Below are 19486 nucleotides of genomic sequence, written 5' to 3' on the forward strand. Positions count from 1 at the left end.
CTTCAAAGGTCACATCGGTTTGTAAGCGGTGACTGTGCGACTTTTACTCGGCGACGCCGCTAGCTTACTTAGACGACACCATTTTAGCATACGTGTGGTATATTCTTTATGATTATGGGTTTACGAGGAAAATTTTAGAGCGAAGAGTAATGCAAACCAAGGCAAAAGAATATTTTCGGCTCGTTGAGGAGGTGAGCCATATCGAATGGTGTCACCACAACCTCGTGTTTATCGACGGGGTGTCTTTTGATAACCGAGGTATCGCTCGTAAAAAGGGATACTCCCTTCGAGACCAGACAATCGCTATACGAGGAGATTTTCAGCAAAAGCGCAGGATATTTCCATTTTTAATTCAAAAGAGCTCATGTATGGGTACATCAAACATCCTTTACAGCGACACAATGGTAAGCGAAGCGAGCGGGATTTACAATGCTTTTTGTGAAAACATTTTTAGCTTTTTAAAAGTTTTAAAGATGAAACGGCTTTTGAGCATTGTGGGCGGTAGGTTCAGGGCCATTTTGACCCGACTGGTCCAATGTCAAAGGAGACGCGGCGAAGCACTGAGCACGACGAGCGCAATGAAGGCGGCTTAGGTTTTACTGAGAGGCGGATGTCGCTTTAAGTAATTCATTGTACGGCACTACTCTTGGTGGCCAACGGCTTTTTTATTATTAGTTTCTTCAAGTGGCTCTGGTCCATCGTTCGCAGCTGGTAGCGGGATGTCCGCTAGAAGAGCCTCGATCGTAGGTTTCTTGGCAGCTGTCGACCTCTCAGATTTTCGACGACTTGGCCCATTGCTACCCACTGCCGTATTTGTTTTGCGTTATTTTCAAGTAATTCATTCACACCGTCCAGCACCAAACGTGCTGATCGTGTGATATTCGACAACTGTTGCTCAACCTGCAAATCGACGACACGAAGCAAGCGTGCAATATACTGTGGAGGCGAATCCAAAACTGCTCGATCCTAAGTGGAGCGATTAAGACATCGCGTGATGGGGCTGGCCCACATTATCTAAATCGCTTGATCACCTTAAGACATGGATGCACAAGTGTCTTGTAACTGTAGCTTCGCGCAGTGATACTTCAGCAGTTGCTCCATACCAGTTTATGTGATGGGGCCGAATATAAGCTGCGAGATATTGTGCCTTTGCGCTCGACAATCCATGCTCATAGGCTAAAAGCTTTACTGCTTCTCCTTACGCTGACACAATCCAGCGGCTCCACGATCTATCGTCGACGAGGTGACGATTCAGCTTAAATCGCACGATCTTTGCCAACACGATTCCGGAGTTTCGATGGACCAATTTTTATCTTGACTTGCTGCTTCGCCTTTAACTCGATGAATAAATTGATTCCACAGCTTTCTAATAATATCAGCAAATGTTGTGCCATTTACAGCAAATATCTCCAGCGTTTCGCCCGACGTTCCGCGCTGTCCAACTGTATTTTTTGCTATACAATTGACTGCACAACGAGCTGCTGTCGGTGCTGTGATACGGATTGCGATGCCGAGGGGGGAGGGGGGGGGGCTCTACATTGCGTTGAAGTTGGACATGAATCGCTTTACCCGGTGAAACTTGCGCTAGCGCTCGCACTCTCAGCAGGCAAGGCGACACACGTGGTGACACTCGTGGCGTTTCTGCGCGACCTGCATATATCAAAAGACTTTAAAAAAAACAATTTAATTTTATAAAACCCAGCTGATCTGACCTAATCTTGCTGGCGACTGCGTATGACGAGCAGCCACTTGTCGCTTCCCGAAACCAGGAGAATCCCGCGATCTTGTGGGCCCAGTGATAGATAAATTTATCGCAGCTGCTACAGCCGCATTTACAGCTTCTTCATATCCAGCGACCATGCGGTCATTTATAGTCCGTTTGTCTTTTTGCCAGAGAACGGAAAACTTAGACAAGATTCACAATAACAATAGTTGAAAAAATCGGATATGCGACATAATATCCACAAACTACGACCTGCCTCACTAGATTAGCTATTACAATTTGCGACCAATGATAGTCGGAGACGCAGAACGTCTGATGTGCCATCGTGACTTGGCATTTACGACTTGCCAACATGCTTGAGTTGCAGAGTTGATACGATGATAAAATATAAATTAAATCATTTCAAAAAACGACATTAATACGTTGATACTGTATTAAAAGGTCCATGTCAGCTGATTTATCCATACAATGATATCTAAAATGAACAATATTAATAAAAAGTGGTACAACGCTGATAAAACGGAAGTGGCGGACGGATCAAGCCCATCGTGCTTCATTGTGCGGTCATGAGTTCTTCCTTCCCAATGTATCGCTGTTGTAGGGTCATGGTGAGCGACCCTCAGGCATTGTCGCTTTTGAGCGGGATTCGCGGCTGTCTTGCTATACGATTTGGCAGCCACTCACTTCCAAGGTTGTGGACAAGTAAGTGGCGAGCATCTACAAAAGGGGAGAAGTGGCTGACACTTAGCGTTCGGCCGAGGTTAAGGCAAGATCGTTCCGGTCGAGCAAAACGATATATATGAGGATGTTGGGGAGTATTGGGACCTGATGGAGTTGTATGAGCACATCAATATTTTGCAGTGGTTCAGAATTGTTGGGCAGCATGAGTTCCCGTCAATAGCTTTTCTTGCACGAATTTGGCTTGGACGTGCAATCACCACCGATTTCCAAGAGCGTGTCTTCTCGTTGGGTGCTGTAGTGATAAGCTCGGGCAGATCGAGGACAGATCCGGACCAAGCCGAGAGCCAGCTTATATTGAAGCATAACACTGCCGAGATCGAGCGTATCAAGAACATCATGAGTGTCTCTAAGCTGCCCCCCAAGTAGTTCGTTTATCAATGATAATATCATTGATATATCGCTATGATAAGCTGAAGGTGTAACGGGGTAAGCGATACCGTCACTAGCTTTCACTAAAGTGTGGAGGAAGCTCGCTTTAGTAAAACTAAGTCTTAGGTTTGTGTCAAATGCAACTCTAATTTATTTAGGACCAGGGCGGCTACCCCTGGCCTCATGTGAACCACTCAAACACATGTCTATACCTGATTGCTCAATAAGTGAGTCTGACTCATCACTATCAACCAATCAGATGATGCCACCTTGGTACACGCTACCCGTGTGCCACTTTACCCACTTATGTAACAACTAAGTAAATATCTACCTACTTATGTAATTGAAGTTGGGCCCATTACATCACCCTCCTCTCTAAGTTGCGCTTACGCAACGTAAGCGCACGGAGCACATTTGAAGAAAAATCGAAAACACGAAGACGGCTGAGGACAACACGACGCAGTCAACGGGCGTTAGCACCAGCGCGACGCTGGTGACAGCAGCAAACATCTACACACTAACGGCGGCGGTAACCCAGACAGCCGAGACACCGGCTGAGCCGACAGTCACGAGGATCAGCGCCGGAAGCACGCGGTCGCGCGTGATGGATGACTCTCTGGTTCCCTGGGACCTGTACGACTTGTCAGGAGCGGAGAATCCGGATACGCTCGACACTATGAAGAACCACTTTCGTCGCTTCCGCGCGACGCGGAAGAAATACATCGAAGGCGCTGATCGTGAGGGATTTCGTCGCTCCTGGTGTGCCTTCATCCGGCGGTGGAACCGGATGTCGCGTGCTGAAGAAAGCTTTGTCGACTGGTTGGCGTATCGCGAGGAGATCCTCGCGGATCATTCGATTGGAGAGCGGCGCGTGAAGGTCTGCAACAGCGCGTGAGATATGGATCGACTCTGCTTCGTGCACGTGAGAGAGGAATGTAAGTCCTGTGGTACTTCAACCCGTCCGACTCAACGCGAATGGAGGAAACATCTCGCTGAGCGGTCACTCAGCGGAGAAGAGTCGGGATGGATCGGGAAGTATGAGCACACCCTGTCCAGTATGGATCAGGCGGCTAATCGCGGCGGCTCACGCCGACGTTGCACGCGTTGGAGCGCGGCGTCGCTGTCGCCTCCTCGTGCGGGTCGTTCCCGTGGCCTTTCTCGATATCGTTCACGGTCTCCGCCGGGTGACCCGCGGAATTCTTCCTCTCAAGCAGCATGGTCTCATACTCGTGGACCACGCCCGGAACGTCGCGGAGAAGATTGGCGCGGGGCTCCGGGGGATAACCGATCCAACGTACCAGAGCGGTAGGGGCCGCGCGAAGAGTATGACTACGGATGTTACGTTGAACATCCGAGTTGTGGGGATCTTCGTGGTCAACAACGATACGCTCCACAATCCAGCGCGCATCACCCACCGAGTCAATTATCGGTGGTGGGCCTTCACGATGATACGGCGTACGCTCTGTACGTTCAGGGCGAGGTGGAGGCAGCGTCGAACCGTGCGTTGGACGCTCAGGTTGGAGCTAAGCGGGCGAAAGATCGTGCCTGGTGGGCTGAGCAGATCACGTCGGAGCTTCGGCAGTCGAATCGGGAGCTGTTATCTCGCCTACGGGGATTGAAGACGCGTGGGCTTGGCTCTGCCCAGCAGGGAGATCGTCCGCGAGAGCGGGCGCATAACGGGTTTCTGGCGCGTCAGGCTCGTCGGGCGACCAGCCCGACGCATGCTCCGTCTGCTGGCTCGGGTCAGGAATCGTCGCAGGGAAGTACTGCTTGAGTCGCCCGACGTAAAAAGTCGGGTGGAGTCTAAGTGACGACGGGATGTCCAAGGTGTAGGCGTCGCCCACAGCCTTGGCTACTCGAAAAGGACCGATGAAGCGTGGAGCAAGTTTGTTGGCGCCGAGGTTGGTTACGGCGGAAGCGCGGATCCCTCGGTCGATAGGAGAATGCGATCTCCTTTCTTGAATACATTCACGCTATTTCGACCGTGCTTATCAGCTTGTCCCTTTTGCTTCTCCACTGCGTTCTGCAGTGCGTCGCGGACGAACCTTGCGATGGATTGCCTTTGCATGACGAATTCCGCAACTGCCGAGCGATCGGCAGGAAGCACCGAGCGTTTCGGTGTATAGTTGGCCGTGGTAACTTCTTGCTCACGAATCTTGCTGCCTGGATCGATCAAGTTCTGCGACGTCCATCTCGTTATCGGAGATGCAGTATGCCGAGGAGGCTCGATGAACTGCTTGGACGGAGAGCGAGTCAGGGCATTCGCACTGGCTACACCCGAAGATAACCCTGAAGTCGAGTGCGCCGACAGGCCTGTTGGCACCGGTGAGGTTACCGGTGCGTGCTGAGACACCGGTTCACGTACCGGTGATGACCACGACACGGACGCGTTGTCCGCAGGGCTGACCGCAGCTTTAGCATCCATGTCGACCGCAGCTTCAGCATCCATGTCGACCGAAGGAGGTTCACTCCCACCAAGGGTGGAGCCGCCAGTATCCGTGGGGTGACCCACGGCGAGAAGTGCCGGAACAGATGGGTGGCGAGCGCTGTTCACGAAAAAACGGCGTCATGCCCGTCGAGGATTGCTCGGCGTTGTTGAGTGCAAACTCGGCTAGCGGTAGGACCGAGCTCCAGCTCGTGTACGAAGTCGCGTAGCTGCGGAAAACGTCTTAAAGGACTCGGTTGACACGTTCTGTTTGTCCATCCGTCTCCGGATGTACCGCAGTCGACATCAGCTATCTGGTTCCCAAGAGCTCAAAAAGGCGTGACCAGAACGCGGATGGCAACCGCGGGTCGCGGTCGGACACGATAGACTCCGGCAGACCGTGGTGACGTAAAATCACGTCGACCAAGTGGGCTGCGGAATCTTCCGCGGTGATTGAGGCTGCCACCGGAACGAGATGGACCATCTTGCTGAAACGATCGACAAACACAAATACACCCGTGCGCCCGGCTGTATCGGGCGGAAGACCGAAGATGAAGTCCATCGAAATGGAGCGCCAAGCTTCCGTGGCGACCGGAAGAGGGCGCAATGGAGCCTGAGACGTCGGAGACGGTTTGACTCGCTGGCAAGTTTCCCATGTGCGGACCCACTTGCGTACCCACTTGTATACGTGCGGTCAAAAGAAGTCTCGCAACAGAGCCGCGTACGTCTTCTCGCGACAGAGCTTCTCGCGACCGAGATGTCCTCCTGTCGGGGCGTCATGGTACTCGTGGATTATACGCGCACGTAGATCAGCGTCGTTTGGGACGACGACTCGAGGTCTATTGAACCTCTCGATGCTGTATTTCAGCAGATTGCCGTCCAGTCGATATCGACCGATCTGATTACGCGTGGTCCTTGACAGGGCCCTTAGCGTGTCACTACTACACCTTTGCCCGCCCATAGTTGGCACATTCAGCATCCAAAGTCGGCAGCTTTAATTTTGGGTTATTTTTTGCCGGAGCAAGGTACCCGAACTAAGCAGTACCACTATCCTTAGTGCAATCAAAGCTGGCTAATCCATACTCAAAGTCGGCATGCTGTACTCCTCTTATCCCTACAGATCCGCCTACTCGCCGTACACCATCTCCTCGAAGCGAATTGCGGCGTTGACGAACTTCGCAGCATGCAACTCCATCTTCTGCACCATGCGCTGCGTGATCTTCGGCATGTTCACGTTGGCGGCGCGTTCGAGAATGCGCATGCGCGCCTCGGTCTTCGTGATCGGCTTACTGTCGCTGATTAGCACGGGCTCTAGGATCTCCTCCCTAGCAAGAGCTAGGTACTGCTTGATGTGTGCCTATAGAGAACTGAAGCAGTTCTCTATCGGGTTACGGGCTTGAGCGTGGACTGGGAAGGCATCTACGCGATGCTCGGTAGAAGTGAGAGTGAAGATTAGTACGCGCCACACGCATAAGCTTGGGCGGCTTCGAGCGCGCGGGAGTTCCTCGTCGGAATCTCGTCGGCAGTGACAACTTTGAATGTTGATTAGTCGACATTGAATGAGGAAAAAGGGTGGTGTTTCTTAAGTTGGGCACGTTGCTGACACCCAAAATTAAAGCTGCCGACTTTGGATGTTGATGTGCCAACTATGGGCGGGCAAAGGTGTAGATGCACGCAGGTGCTTCATGATGGCACCGTATATAGGGTCATCATCGTACGCTGTAGCAATCTCGTCGCCCAGCGAGAGCGTGGGCGTGGTCAACGTCAAGTTGATGCCTGGCGACACGCAGACCGCACATTCGTCGTCGTCCTCATCAGCCACCTGATGGCCTAGCGCTTCACGGGGATCGTAGTCCGGACGCCGAGACAGCGCGTCGGCGAGAATGTTATTCTTGCCCGGCCTGTAGTGAACAACGAAGTTGTACTCGGAGAAGAAGGACAGCCAACGGGCCATCCGTTGCGACAGGTGAGGGCTCTTCATCGCTGTCCGCAGCGATGCGTGATCAGTATAAACCGCAAACGACTGTTCAGCGAGCAAGTACACTCTGAATTTGATCAGAGCGTACCGCATTGCCAGGAGCTCCTTGTCGTGGACTGGGTAATTCTTCTCGGCTGGCTTCAGTTGACGCGACTAATAGCTGATAACGCGTTCATGTTCGTCATCATCGAGCTGCATCAGCGCACAGCCGATGGCAAAATCGCTCGCGTCGCAGACGACGTGAAATGGCTTTGAGTCATCAGCAAGCTTCAGGATCGACGCAGACGCCAAGCTCTTCTTCACCGAGTCGAATGCAGCTTGGTGGTCCGATTTCCACATCCAGATCACGTCCTTCTTCAGCAGCGAGGACAGCGGCTGGATCAACCCAGCGTAATTCTTCGTGTACTTGTGCAAGTAATTGGCCATGCCAAGCCACTGACGCAACCCAGTGGGGCTTGTCGGCGTTGGCCAAGCACAGATAGACGATATCTCTCTCGGGATCCGCGCGCACACCGTTCTTGCTCACGTAGCATCCCAACACCGGAATCTCCGGTGCGCAGAAGACACATTTCTTCAGGTTTGCGAAGAGCTTGTTCTCTCGCATCACCTGGAAGACTTGCCTCAGGTGTTTCAGATGTACTTCCACGGCACTGAGGTTGCCCTCAGCGCGGCTGTGCACGAAGATGTCGTCGAAGTAACTCGGTGCGAAGTCTCGAAGCGGACGAAGTACATGGGAGACCATGCGATTGAAGGTGACAGGCGCGTTCTTCAGACCCTGTCGCATCACGAGCCACTCCCAGAGCATCCCGCTCGGTGCACTTACGGCGGTGAGCGGCACATCACATGCTCTCATCAGGATCTGATAGAATCCATCGGTCAGGCCAATGGCGCTGTAGATGACGCTGCCAGCCATGACGTCCAGTACCATGTCCTTCCGAGGGATCGGAGTCTGCGCGGGGATGGTGGCATCATTCAACTTGTTGAATGAGTGAACAATACGCCATCCCCCTGTAGCTTTCTTCACCCAGAACGTTGGACTGGAACGGGGAGAGGCACTCTCACGCACGAGACTCGCTTTTCGGCGGCCTTCGAAAAAGTCATCGATCGCTTTAACTTGATCACGGGGAAGTGGCCATTGTCTGGTGACGCAGTACTTCGTACCTGGCGCGAGGTCGATCTCATGCTGAACCCCACGATCCGCCGGTAGCTCGGCGGGGATCTCATCCGGGAAGACGTCGGCGTACTCACAAGCGGTGTCGTTTACGGGATTCTCTGACTCCCGCAACGCCTCCCAGGACTGCGTTTGGAATCGCTCCTCTCGAGCAGACTTGGGTTCAGCACCCAGCGGACGTGAACGTTCACTGTCCGTTGCGACCTCATTTGCTGACTCATCCACCGAGACTGCCTCGGTGACCAAGCATACTTGCTCGACGTCTCCAGCCTTGAGGTCCCGAAAGTTCTTCCAGGACAAGCCTGGAAGAAGTGTGATCGCCGCCGCTTCGCGCGGCGGACTCGCGACTGTGATAGTACGTGACCGATTCGGGCCTTCTTCCACGTAATCGAGCGCGCTGACCGATTCCATCGGCTGGCTATCGCTGGGCGTGGAGTCTCGACGAGGTTTCAGGCGTCGTCTCTTCGACTTCTTCTTCGACTTCCTCGAGCTCACGCTCGAGTCTGACTCATTGCTACTTGACGATGCATCACCCTCCTCTAGGCGCGGGAGACCGTACTCTACCGGGCCGAGAGCACGCGGGAGCCCTTGCTCAACCGCGGCACCGTTTGACGGGAGCCCAATCTGCTCGACCTCCGAATCGTTCGGCGGGAGCCTCTGCTCTACCGCCGTCTCGTTGTGTGGGAGCCCCTGCTCGATCACCGTCTTGTACTGTGGGAGCCTCTGCTCGACCACTTCATCATCTACCTCGCGACACCGCGAGGGCTCTTCGTTCAACAACGTAGCACAAGCCATGCAGAGAGGGCCATCGCTCGCTCTGTGCACTGCCTGCGTCGTTGCTGTTTTGTTCACGACTGTGACGTGGGGTCAGTCTCTTGGCGCCACCAAGAGGTGTGTGAACACCTCGCTCACGTCGAATCCACGTCGACGCTTGACCGATTGGGCCAGCGAGTCAATCTCTGGCTGATATTGCGCAAGCCTAGGAATGCCCAGGATGCAGTCAAGCGCACAGTTCATCTCGATCACCAAGAAGTCGACGTTGCTACGGAAGCCGTCGAAGGTGTACGACAAGGACACGTCACGTTGCACAGCGCGGCGAGTCTTACCATCTGCGAGTTTGACTTGAATCTCGCCCGGACTATTCCGGACTTGAACGTTCTTGGGTAGTACCGACAAACACGACGCGCGAAAGAAGTTGTTGGTCGCTCCTGAGTCAAGGAGCGCGCGCAGTGGTCGCCGGGCACCGGTGACGTGGAGGCTGATGATGATCAGTCTCGAGTCGCCCGGCGTAGTGGTGGCATTGATGTGTGCTTGGAGCACGGGAGGGCTCGAAGGCTGGGCTGCCACCGGAGGGTCCGATCCTTTGTTAAAGCCAGTAGGGCGCCCCGCACCTACTGATCCTGGTCGTCCTTTGAATGAGCGACGACGGGAGCTGGCGCGCGGCACGACGCCGCGCGGTGACCTTTCTTCCCACAGCGGAAGCAAATGAGGGAGCGAATGCTTCGCCCAGCGCTACCGTGATAGGACCCGCGACGTTGATCGCTCGACGCGTTGATGGAGTCGATCTCCATGAGCTCTGGGGTAGACTCTCGGGTTTCCGCAGGTATGGCTGCGGTGTACGATGCAGCGACCATGTAATCCTCGCGAATCGCGAGTGCAAAAGCCTCCTCAAGAGAGGAGGTCTCAGCTCTGGTGAGGCAGTAGCGGGTCAAACCCTCGCGCATGCCGAGCACGAATACGTGGACTTGCGAGGCTATGTCGATTGGCTTGGTCACGATGCATGACGCCAGATGTCGCGTCTTCTGGACGTAATCGCGCATGGACATCTTCCCTTGCCGAAGAGCGAAGAACTCTGCGCGAACGCGAGACCCATTTTGCGGGGGCTCGAAAGCGAAGCGCAAGCCACTCTGGAGAGCTTCCAGAGTCGGGAAAGCTTAGGGGCCGACAACCAGCTTCCCTAGGGACCATTCTTTGGCCTTCCCGGCTAACCGGGAGAGGAGGAAGTTCATTTTGGCGGATGACGCCTCGATGCGTCGCGAGGCGATAGCGATGTCGATCTCGCGGAGCCACCAGTTTAGCGGGAGCCGATTTTCACCGGCGCCAGAATACGTAGACGTCTCCATTTTGATGACATCATTCTGGGATGAACATGAGGGAGTTGACACCCGCCGATTCGCATCGCGCTCCATGAACTCTTGTGCTGCAAGATGTTGCTGGTCGGGCGTCGCTGAGCTCAGCAGCGATGCGACAACGGCATCTCCGGACACCGCCACGAGGCGGTGAAGCGCTTCCCACTCCACGCGAGTGAGATGGGGGAATGCAGCATGCTCCAGGGTCACTCCGGAGATCTGGACTTGGCTCATCGTAGACTTGGTCGTTGGAAGGACTACAAGGTGCTACCAGGTGTAACGGGGTAAGAGATACAGTCACTAGCTTACACTATAGTGTGGAGGAAGCTCGCTATAATAAAACCAAGTCTTAGGTTTGTGTCAAATTCAACTCTGATTTATTTAAGACCAGGGCGGCTACCCCTGGCCTCATGTGAACCACTCAAACACATGTCTATACCTAATTGGTCAATAAGTGAGTCTGACTCATCACTATCAACCAATCAGATGATGCCACCTTGGCACACGCTACCCGTATGCCACTTTACCTACTTATGTAATAACTAAGGAAATATCTACCTACTTATGTAATTGGAGCTGGGCCCATTACAGAAGGACCCTTTATCATAGCTGACAAAAAGTAATATGCAGAATTTTAGCATTGATATAATATGAGTGAATTTGCCAATGCTTCTCAAGCCTGCTTGCTTAGTTGTTTTAAAGAGATCTCCTGCTTACATTCGATCTTTACGATCCTCATACGAATACAGCAGAGTACTACAAATCAGACTACCGATAGCATCTGAAGTCACCTGCTCAGCTGATCTAATCCGCATTGTTGACACTTTTACAATTACCGAACACATGTATGAATATAGAAAATTTCGCAAGGACATAAGCGTGAGCACTGGTGCTAATAACAAAGACTTCAGGCGTTCCCGTCTCTGAGACTACCCGTTACTAATTATTAAAAACAAATAAATGCACTTTTGAGCGTCCAGGAATTGTAAACAATTGGTTTATGAGCACCTAAAAAAGTCGCTATGTAACCAATTTCGCAGAAGGCGAAAGCTTACGTGAGTGATACTGAGTATCTTATCAAAACCTACCAACCCCCCCGACGACCTTTACCGATGGCCTCAGGACCGATCCTTCAATAAATGCGTAAACATAGGCTGGACGTGCATTCACTCGTCCGACGGCAGCATGCAATTGTCTAATCCGGTCATCACAAACAGGTGTCGAGTCGGGTCCGGTCCGGACTCTGGATCTCAGGATCCGCTACACCGGCCTCCAAGAGATGCCACTGCGCTGTGCTCAAAATCGGCTGGGTGTGACCACTGTCCTACAACAAGGGAGTGCGACAGCAAGTGCAGTCTTTACCTCTTTACTACCTCTACCACCGACGTACTCGTTGATCTCAATCGGCACTTCGCTGCCTATCGCAGTGATAGCCCGTCACAAACTCTCTTCGTCTTAAAGTCCAACCCACGATACCAACAACGGCCACTCGTTCCGTGACTTCAAAACCCAATGATCTTTGAGCTCCTAGATTTCGAGTATCATGACTTGCTTGCCGATGTGAGCAACGAGCCCCTCGTCAACTTTAAGGCTTGAGTCCGTATAGAACGCAAGACGGAAACCGTGGAAACTGTAGACCTTTAGGGTTATTAGGTACCGCACTACGAAAGAGTTCGGCGCCACCTCAGTCTCTTCGAATGGTCTGAGCCACGCGCTTGTTGTTTGACAAACGGCTGTTAATCCTGGACCACATTAAAACGTCTCCCACATGAAAGTTTCACGGTGCACCAGCAAACTTGTCCTTGTTCTGACGTCGCTGCTTTAGCTTGGTACTCACCAAACCGCTTGCTCGGATGGTAGCGCGACACGCTGATGGATTATGACCGCATGGCCAATCCATTCCAGGACAAGTTATAGTCGGAACGTGCGAGACGCACGCACCGTCTAGCTACCAGTGCCGATTTAGAATGAAGTGTGAAGGAGCGTGCTGATTTAGACACTGTCAAAGGTCTAATCGCGTCGTCGAGTCACTCGCATTTCCCATAGCTACTAACGATATAGCTATTTTCACGTAGGCGTTCAAACCGGGATGGGGCTAGTCATTGGGCAGGTGGCTGGGTGAAGAGACGACCTCGAGCCGTAGAAGCAAGCACCAACCGCTCATTTGCAAGATCTGTTTTGGTTTTGGGAGCGGTCCAGGAGTGGAGTCTTATGAACTCAAAAGCTTTTTCGACTATGTGGGCCTGTGTGCATATGGAGTATTTACTACTTCGTCGATGTGAAATTAGACAATTTGTGATCACACAAACTCAATTCACTTTTTTGACCTAGTAGCCGAGCTGAAGCGTCATGTTCGAACGATATTACAGCGAAGGCCGCTGCCACTGGCGGGCTTACCTTTGATGGCCGAGCGTAAGCGCAATAACTGACCAGAATTGCTTTCATGGTGGTGGTGGGGTGGGAGTCTCTACGGGGACGAGCGGTGCTGTTGTACGCTGCAAAGTTGTCACGCTCAGCTGGGCTCACGCAGCTGCAGACTTCTTCAGTGATGCTAGCAGCCAGCTACGACTACACCTCATCTAGTGTAACATAATGAACCCGCGTTCATTTTTTCACACTAGATGACGTACTTTGCGCGCAGATGGCGTACCGGTGTACTAAGTCGGAATGATCGGTGACTAATGCCGCTCAGCTTCTCGAGGTCATTGGAAAGCCATGGCCCCTGAGCAAGCCAAATACCGGGCGCAGCGTGTGATGTTGATGCCTACTGCGGCCGTCAAGGGCATCGTGGTTTGGAGGCGATGGCTCATACAGTCCAGTAAGTATCCTATGTCCGTGACCTCACGAAATTATGCCACCTGTTTCTGGCTAGGTGTCTGCTTTGTAAGCACACCGAGGGTGGAGATATTATTTCACACCCATGGGAACCAACGTATCCGGCTACGCGACGAAACAAAATTTCTTCACTATGATTCTCTCTATATGGGCGACAGTGCGGGAGCAGCATCACAAATACTCGTGCTATAGGATCGACTGAGACACTACTGTGCAGTGGTTGTATGTGACTCACCGACACGCGATGTCGTGGTGCAGATATTGCTCGACTAACCTGCACATATGAACTGCAAGTCGGCTCCAGTACCGGGGAGAGGCATCTCCACGAGACGTGCCGGGTCATGAAAGATGCCTTTACCGCTGATCATACGACCGCACCACCCCGCCTCTTTTTTGAACAGGCAGCTCTTGAGTGCACTCCGGATCAAACCATCAGAGCAAACACGATCGAAAATTTGCTAAAGCATGTCCAGCACAGCTCGGCCCGACATAGCATTTTTATGATGCCATCGATCCATATTAGCATGCTTATGTACATCATGTCACCAAAGATCTTGTGCATTTGGTTCTGAAAGTGAAAAGACAAGTCCATAGTACCCTGGGTCACCCACGTTGGCGTGTACACCGCGTCCTTCAAGATAAACGCATAAGCTCTTGTGTAATGGGCCTACTCTGTGCCCACTACTTCGGCTTACGCATTAGCACACGTGTATGAGAAAGCGTAATAAGCGTTTCACTTAGTATAACTAAACTTTCGTCCGACAGCATAGATTTGCTTAAATAGGAAAGCAAATCCGATTTTCGGTAAAATCGAAAACTGTTTGCTGTAGTTGTTTGGGTTTTCCTTATTCTAATTGGAAGTTATTTGCCAACGAATGGCTGACAGAATCCTACAATTCTAGTTGGTTGAAAATATTAACTTTCAACCATTCAATACCCTTAATGCATGCAGACCAATAAATGTAACCATTGGTGTATCTCACACCAACGTGGAAAACCTCCTTCGTAGCCGAGTGGTTACATGGAGCCACTTGCGTGTAACCCCGTTACATCTTGTCTGGACACAAATCCTTGGCAAATCCGATTTTGTCGAGAGCCCATACGCCCCGGCAACCCTATGTTGGGTGCCGCACCCGAAAGGGGCATCGTCTTCTGATTCACTGGGCGGTAGTCGACGGTCATACGACACTCCATCGGCTGACCGGGTTTTGAAACTGGAACGACAGCACATGCAGTGCGACTGTGGCTGTTCTTGAGGACGCATTTCCTTGCAGAGGAGCTAGCACTGGGCCGGAGCGTGCTTGCGTGGCTCCGCACGGAGCGGTATTGCAACATGCTTCAACGTCACCACGAGCGGCTCGACTCAAGCAGGTGGACCGTCCCCAATGTCGATGGCGAGTATATCGCTGTATCAAAATACGAACCACCGCAACTCTTCATAGAGACTGGGATCGAAAAATTTGCGTAGTACAGCAACAAACATCTCTCCGAGGTGGAAAAACACCCATGTTGGCAAGTTGAGCCTCCGTCTCGAACGGATCATCGTCAGCTGCCATATCGTCACGGGCGAGTAATCCCAGCTGTCGGTCAACATCACTTCTAAGCGACTTTAGCGTTGCTTCACCCAACAAATCCTCTATCTTGCCACCACTCATCACTAAGCATTTGACATTTGAGACACATACAGCGCCAGCTGCGGTATGAAGTTGGAAGTCAAACACCTGCTTCGCACTGGAATTGACCACCACCAGCCACTATAACCAGCACCGGCTGCGACAGCTTCTTCGGTCCGGCACGACCATCTAGCTGGGTCAGCCCGTCGACCACATCCTTGGTGTTGGTACTATCGTTTTTATTAACCTGTAAATGACTAAAACCAATGCAGCTTCGCGCCTAGACGGCAGACTTTAAATCGTCTTTTGATGCGTCACAACATTGACACGTTAGAAGACTCTTGTGTGTCGTCTCAACCATGGACATTTATTCAAAGCGTATAAGCCTTTGATTTAATACATGCCTCCATACCGTTTTCGAGTGTAGCAACAAATGCAGCTCTACCTCATAACCCTGCTTGCATTCGTAGCATGACCTCGTTGACCTTTACAAAATAATATTTTGTTCGATAAGCAAGAAACTAGAGCTTCGCGGGGCTGAGATAGCAGGAATTACATTCTCGCCTTGCACTGTGGTCATGTATTTTAGGTTTAAGCCCACTTCTCAATAGATTTGTTTAGATTACTTTTTTTCTGTGTTGCAGCTCTCTTAGTGACAAAGCTGCTGCTGTGCCTGCTTCACAACATTTAACAATTCGACATTTCCCGCGCAGATGCCATCCAAGCCCACCTCAAGCAGCACTCATCGGAAGAACGTCGTCCCATTCTCGAAGCTTACAACGTCCCAGATAATTGGCGTGCTGTATCACGTCGCAACGGCTTCCCGCGTACGACAGCTCTGTAACTTGTGAATAGCGGCCTTGTCGAGGATCTACCTCGTGGTGGGGCGCGGACGACGAAGATGACACCGCAGATTCATCCACGCTCTGGAAGAGTACCTCAATGAATTCTGCTCCTTCACACGAAATACTATTAAGTCCATGGTCATGGACAGCTTCCACGTGGGTCTCTCTTTGGCGACGATCTCGCGCCACATCGTGGGCATAATGTATCCTCTTAAACATATATGATTTTGTTTTGTACGCACATATTGAAAAGACAACGCATCCGCTAGTCGACCAAGGCAACAATAGAAAAACCTCCATGACAGAAGCGCGCATGCAGCATCTTAAAGGCGCCGCGCACGTCTGCATGCGCAGGGTCACGCAGCAGCTCGAGGTCCAGATGGAGCTACATACGCGCGACTTCGCCAACGTTGCCATCTGCATGGAATACATGAGCTACGATATGTAAGTAATATGTATCTGGCCACTTGCCAACTTTAATTGAGAAATTGTCAAACTTTGCTTGCAAACTCAAACAGTGGTACACCGTTGTTTGGGCAGATCTACATAAATTTCAGCTACCCAAAATAAAAGTGTCGACTTTGGATGCAAATGAGGCCAGACTTACAAAAGGCACGCAGCTTTTGGTGTCTTCACTTTTAGAAAACACGACTCAAATCGTTCGGAAAATGCTAGCTACTGTGTATAGACCAACGCCTTCCGTCGCGCCGTGAGCAGCATGTGCTACATTCACCCCCCCCCCCCCCCCCACTTGGAAATTGAGACGTTTAAGTTTGTATCCAGACCATTTGAATGCTAACAATCACCCTAAGTAAACTGTAGCCGGGGTTTCACGACAAAAAATAAAAGTGATGTTGGCTGCTATATTATGGTAGTTATTGTGCTTTGCAAATATTTTGTCCCACCGTTTTAAGCATTAGATCGATCTAGAGCAAGAAATAAATCGAAAGCATAAAAATGCGACCAAAGCTAAATCGTGCTCGCTGAGCAACAAATCAAGTGCCTCATTGGTGGTAAGCTACCGCCCATATCGTACATGCTGTCGACCACTGACGCTGCAATATTGCTCTGTTTTAGGCGAGCTAAAGCTCTTTAGCATTGTATGTGTGTCTACAAGCTGCTCCATCTTCCTGGTGCGCTGCAGCAGGTGGCAAGCGCGATTGCCCTCCGGTCTTGTAAGTGCTACGGTCACGTGTATGCTTCTTTACTAAAACCTAGTGTGTCGCTAGCTACTGACGCTGTAATATTGCTGTGTTTTACTCTTGTTGTGGCTCTTTAACATCATTGATGCGTCATCTAGCTACAGCGGCTTCTCAGCTCTCTTCCAACGACCTGTATACACCATCGGGTAAGCTCATTTTGAATTTATTTACTACCTGATTGTATCGTGTAGCTGTATTTGGCTTCAGGGATAGTATGAATGCTGCACGATCTGGGTGCCTGCCTTTTAATACACGGTTGAGTGGTTCTGTCACGTTTCGGATCGGAAAGCGTGCAAATGGCTCTAATAAAGGAACCCCGAAGAAGTCAGATTTGTGGCGGAAGAAGGATTTTCTGTGGTTCAAGGACACATTTTACGATTTCTGTCAGGAGACGAGGTTGGGTCTGACCCCGTGGTGCTCGAAGACAACAATATCTTCATGAAAATCACTAAAAATGCCCGTCAACAATTTTGGGAACTGCTGAAGCGCCGCTGGGCATGCATCACCGATACGGATATTTTGACGATGTCGTCAAACGAGCTTCCAATTTACGATCAATTCACATTTGAGCTCTTCTTTTAAATGGCCCTGCTAAACGCCAGGCAGAGGGTATTCGACGGGCAACAGCGGACCGTGTTCGAGCTGCAGCGAGAGAGATCGCAGCGTTACAAGATCGTGAGAGTCAAACGTTTGGTCCTATTGCTACGCACCATCTAGCCGTACACCATGCACGACAACCTGAGGGAACGGCGCTGAATGTGCCTGCGGACAAGACTATGAGGCAGGCGCTGGCGCTGGATGAAGCTACAGCGACCCTGGCAAGTGCGCCGTCCGAGACCGAAGATGATGCAGCAGAAATTAAAGTGGAATTATTTGGGGTGTGGGTAAAGATCCGTGTGAAATGATCTTCTCTGCGATCGGTTCTTCGGTTTCCACAGCACGATATCTTTTCACGAGGGATATTCCATGGCTTTAGGCCAGAAACAATGATGCCGCAAAGCGCTGACGCTCAAAACACTGATCACGACATTGCTACCAACGATTTGTAGAAATGGAAGACGAATGCCATAACCAACCTGATAGAGAAAAGGCACTTCTGCCGATGGATATTAACTACTTTTCGCTAAAGTGACTTTAATATTCTTCGTCATTGCTCTCGTCAGTAATAGATAGCTTAAACTCTGATTCTCGAAGCATCGTGTCATAACCGCAATGAGCGTATAGATTGAGAGCACCACCGCGTTTACTAGACTTGGATGGTTTGAAGCATGAGCACATTGCAACGTCCAGAACTAAACGGGTATACAATCGAAAGACTAGATTCGCGTTCTTCTGTACCCATCGCTTTAAAAGGCCGAAAATGACCTCTATTGGGTTAAGCTGAGGCGAATATGGAGGTAGGTAGATGAGGCGGGCTCCTGTTTGATAAATTACCTATCAATAAGAGACAGAAAAAAAAAATATGCTAGCGAAATAGATCGAAACGAATAAGTGACAGATAGTACGTGCTCCAGCTCACGATACATATGTATTTTAGCATTGTCAATTACAACTATTGACCGTGGAAGTGGCCACGGGTTCAAAAAAGGTAATATCTTCTCGACAAATGCCTTGTGAAACGAATTTCTCGTGTAGGTACCATCCGTACAATCCCAAGAAGCAAACCCAGCGTGATCTAGTGCTGCTAGTATTGACAATCGTTTGCCTCTACTAAACAGCAATCGAGCCACCGCTTTTGTATTTCGTTTTGACCATCCTTCGACGTTTTGTCAATAAAGAGCGGTTGCTCGGGATACGAAATATAGCCTCCAATTTGACCTTGTACGCGAGCACTTCATGTGGAACAGACTCTCTCGCAGCTTTAGTAAATACCTTTCTCGACATATTCATATCAAAATGCAAGGCTCTACATATAGTACTCAGCGACACATTTTTTCACATTAGGAAATGTGTCTCGAATGAGCTATTGGAGCTCCTCCAGATAAAATGTGGGGTGAGATTTACGTACTTTCGGAGACGAGGTACTATATCGCACGGCAAACGCGGCGAACGGCTTGGTTCCTTAGCAGGCCCCCCAGCTTCCACTACACCGTCAGTCAAGAATAGATTAAACCAGCGACGTAGCGTTCGCTGGTTTGGCCCAAATATACCACTAATGTACTTCATGCAAATACCGTACACATGAATGAGGAAGATAGCGCGCCAGCGAAAATCATGAGAGTACATGCTAAACTTGTGCTTGATAAAGGCTTTTGGAAACTGAAGGGCAGGCTGAAGTATGCCAGAGTAAGAGGATGGAAATCCTCTTCGAAGATTCGTTTCCCAAGTGGATCAAGAGGACGTAAGGATTACATGAACAGCAACGAGAAGGAGAGGACGGCGGATGGCGGACACAAGTTGAAGACTGACGGGTTGCCGAGGCGGACCCACAGATGTGAGGATCGTGCCCGCGTCC

At 51.0% G+C, this 19486-nt stretch overlaps 1 protein-coding gene across 1 annotated transcript; it reads left to right on the forward strand.

Moving 5' to 3' along the window:
* Positions 1-15964: 15964 nt before the first annotated feature.
* PITG_00532 (uncharacterized protein) lies at positions 15965-17734 on the forward strand (the record flags this gene model as incomplete). Its single annotated transcript, XM_002909077.1, has 5 exons — positions 15965-16021; positions 16083-16273; positions 16907-17004; positions 17130-17177; positions 17239-17734. 3 exons carry the CDS (start codon positions 15965-15967, stop codon positions 16923-16925), a joined length of 267 nt encoding a protein of 88 aa, XP_002909123.1.
* Positions 17735-19486: the final 1752 nt, after the last annotated feature.

The sequence above is a fragment of the Phytophthora infestans genome, genomic scaffold (assembly GCF_000142945.1).
Source record: "Phytophthora infestans T30-4 supercont1.1 genomic scaffold, whole genome shotgun sequence".
Classification (NCBI taxonomy): domain Eukaryota; phylum Oomycota; class Peronosporomycetes; order Peronosporales; family Peronosporaceae; genus Phytophthora; species Phytophthora infestans.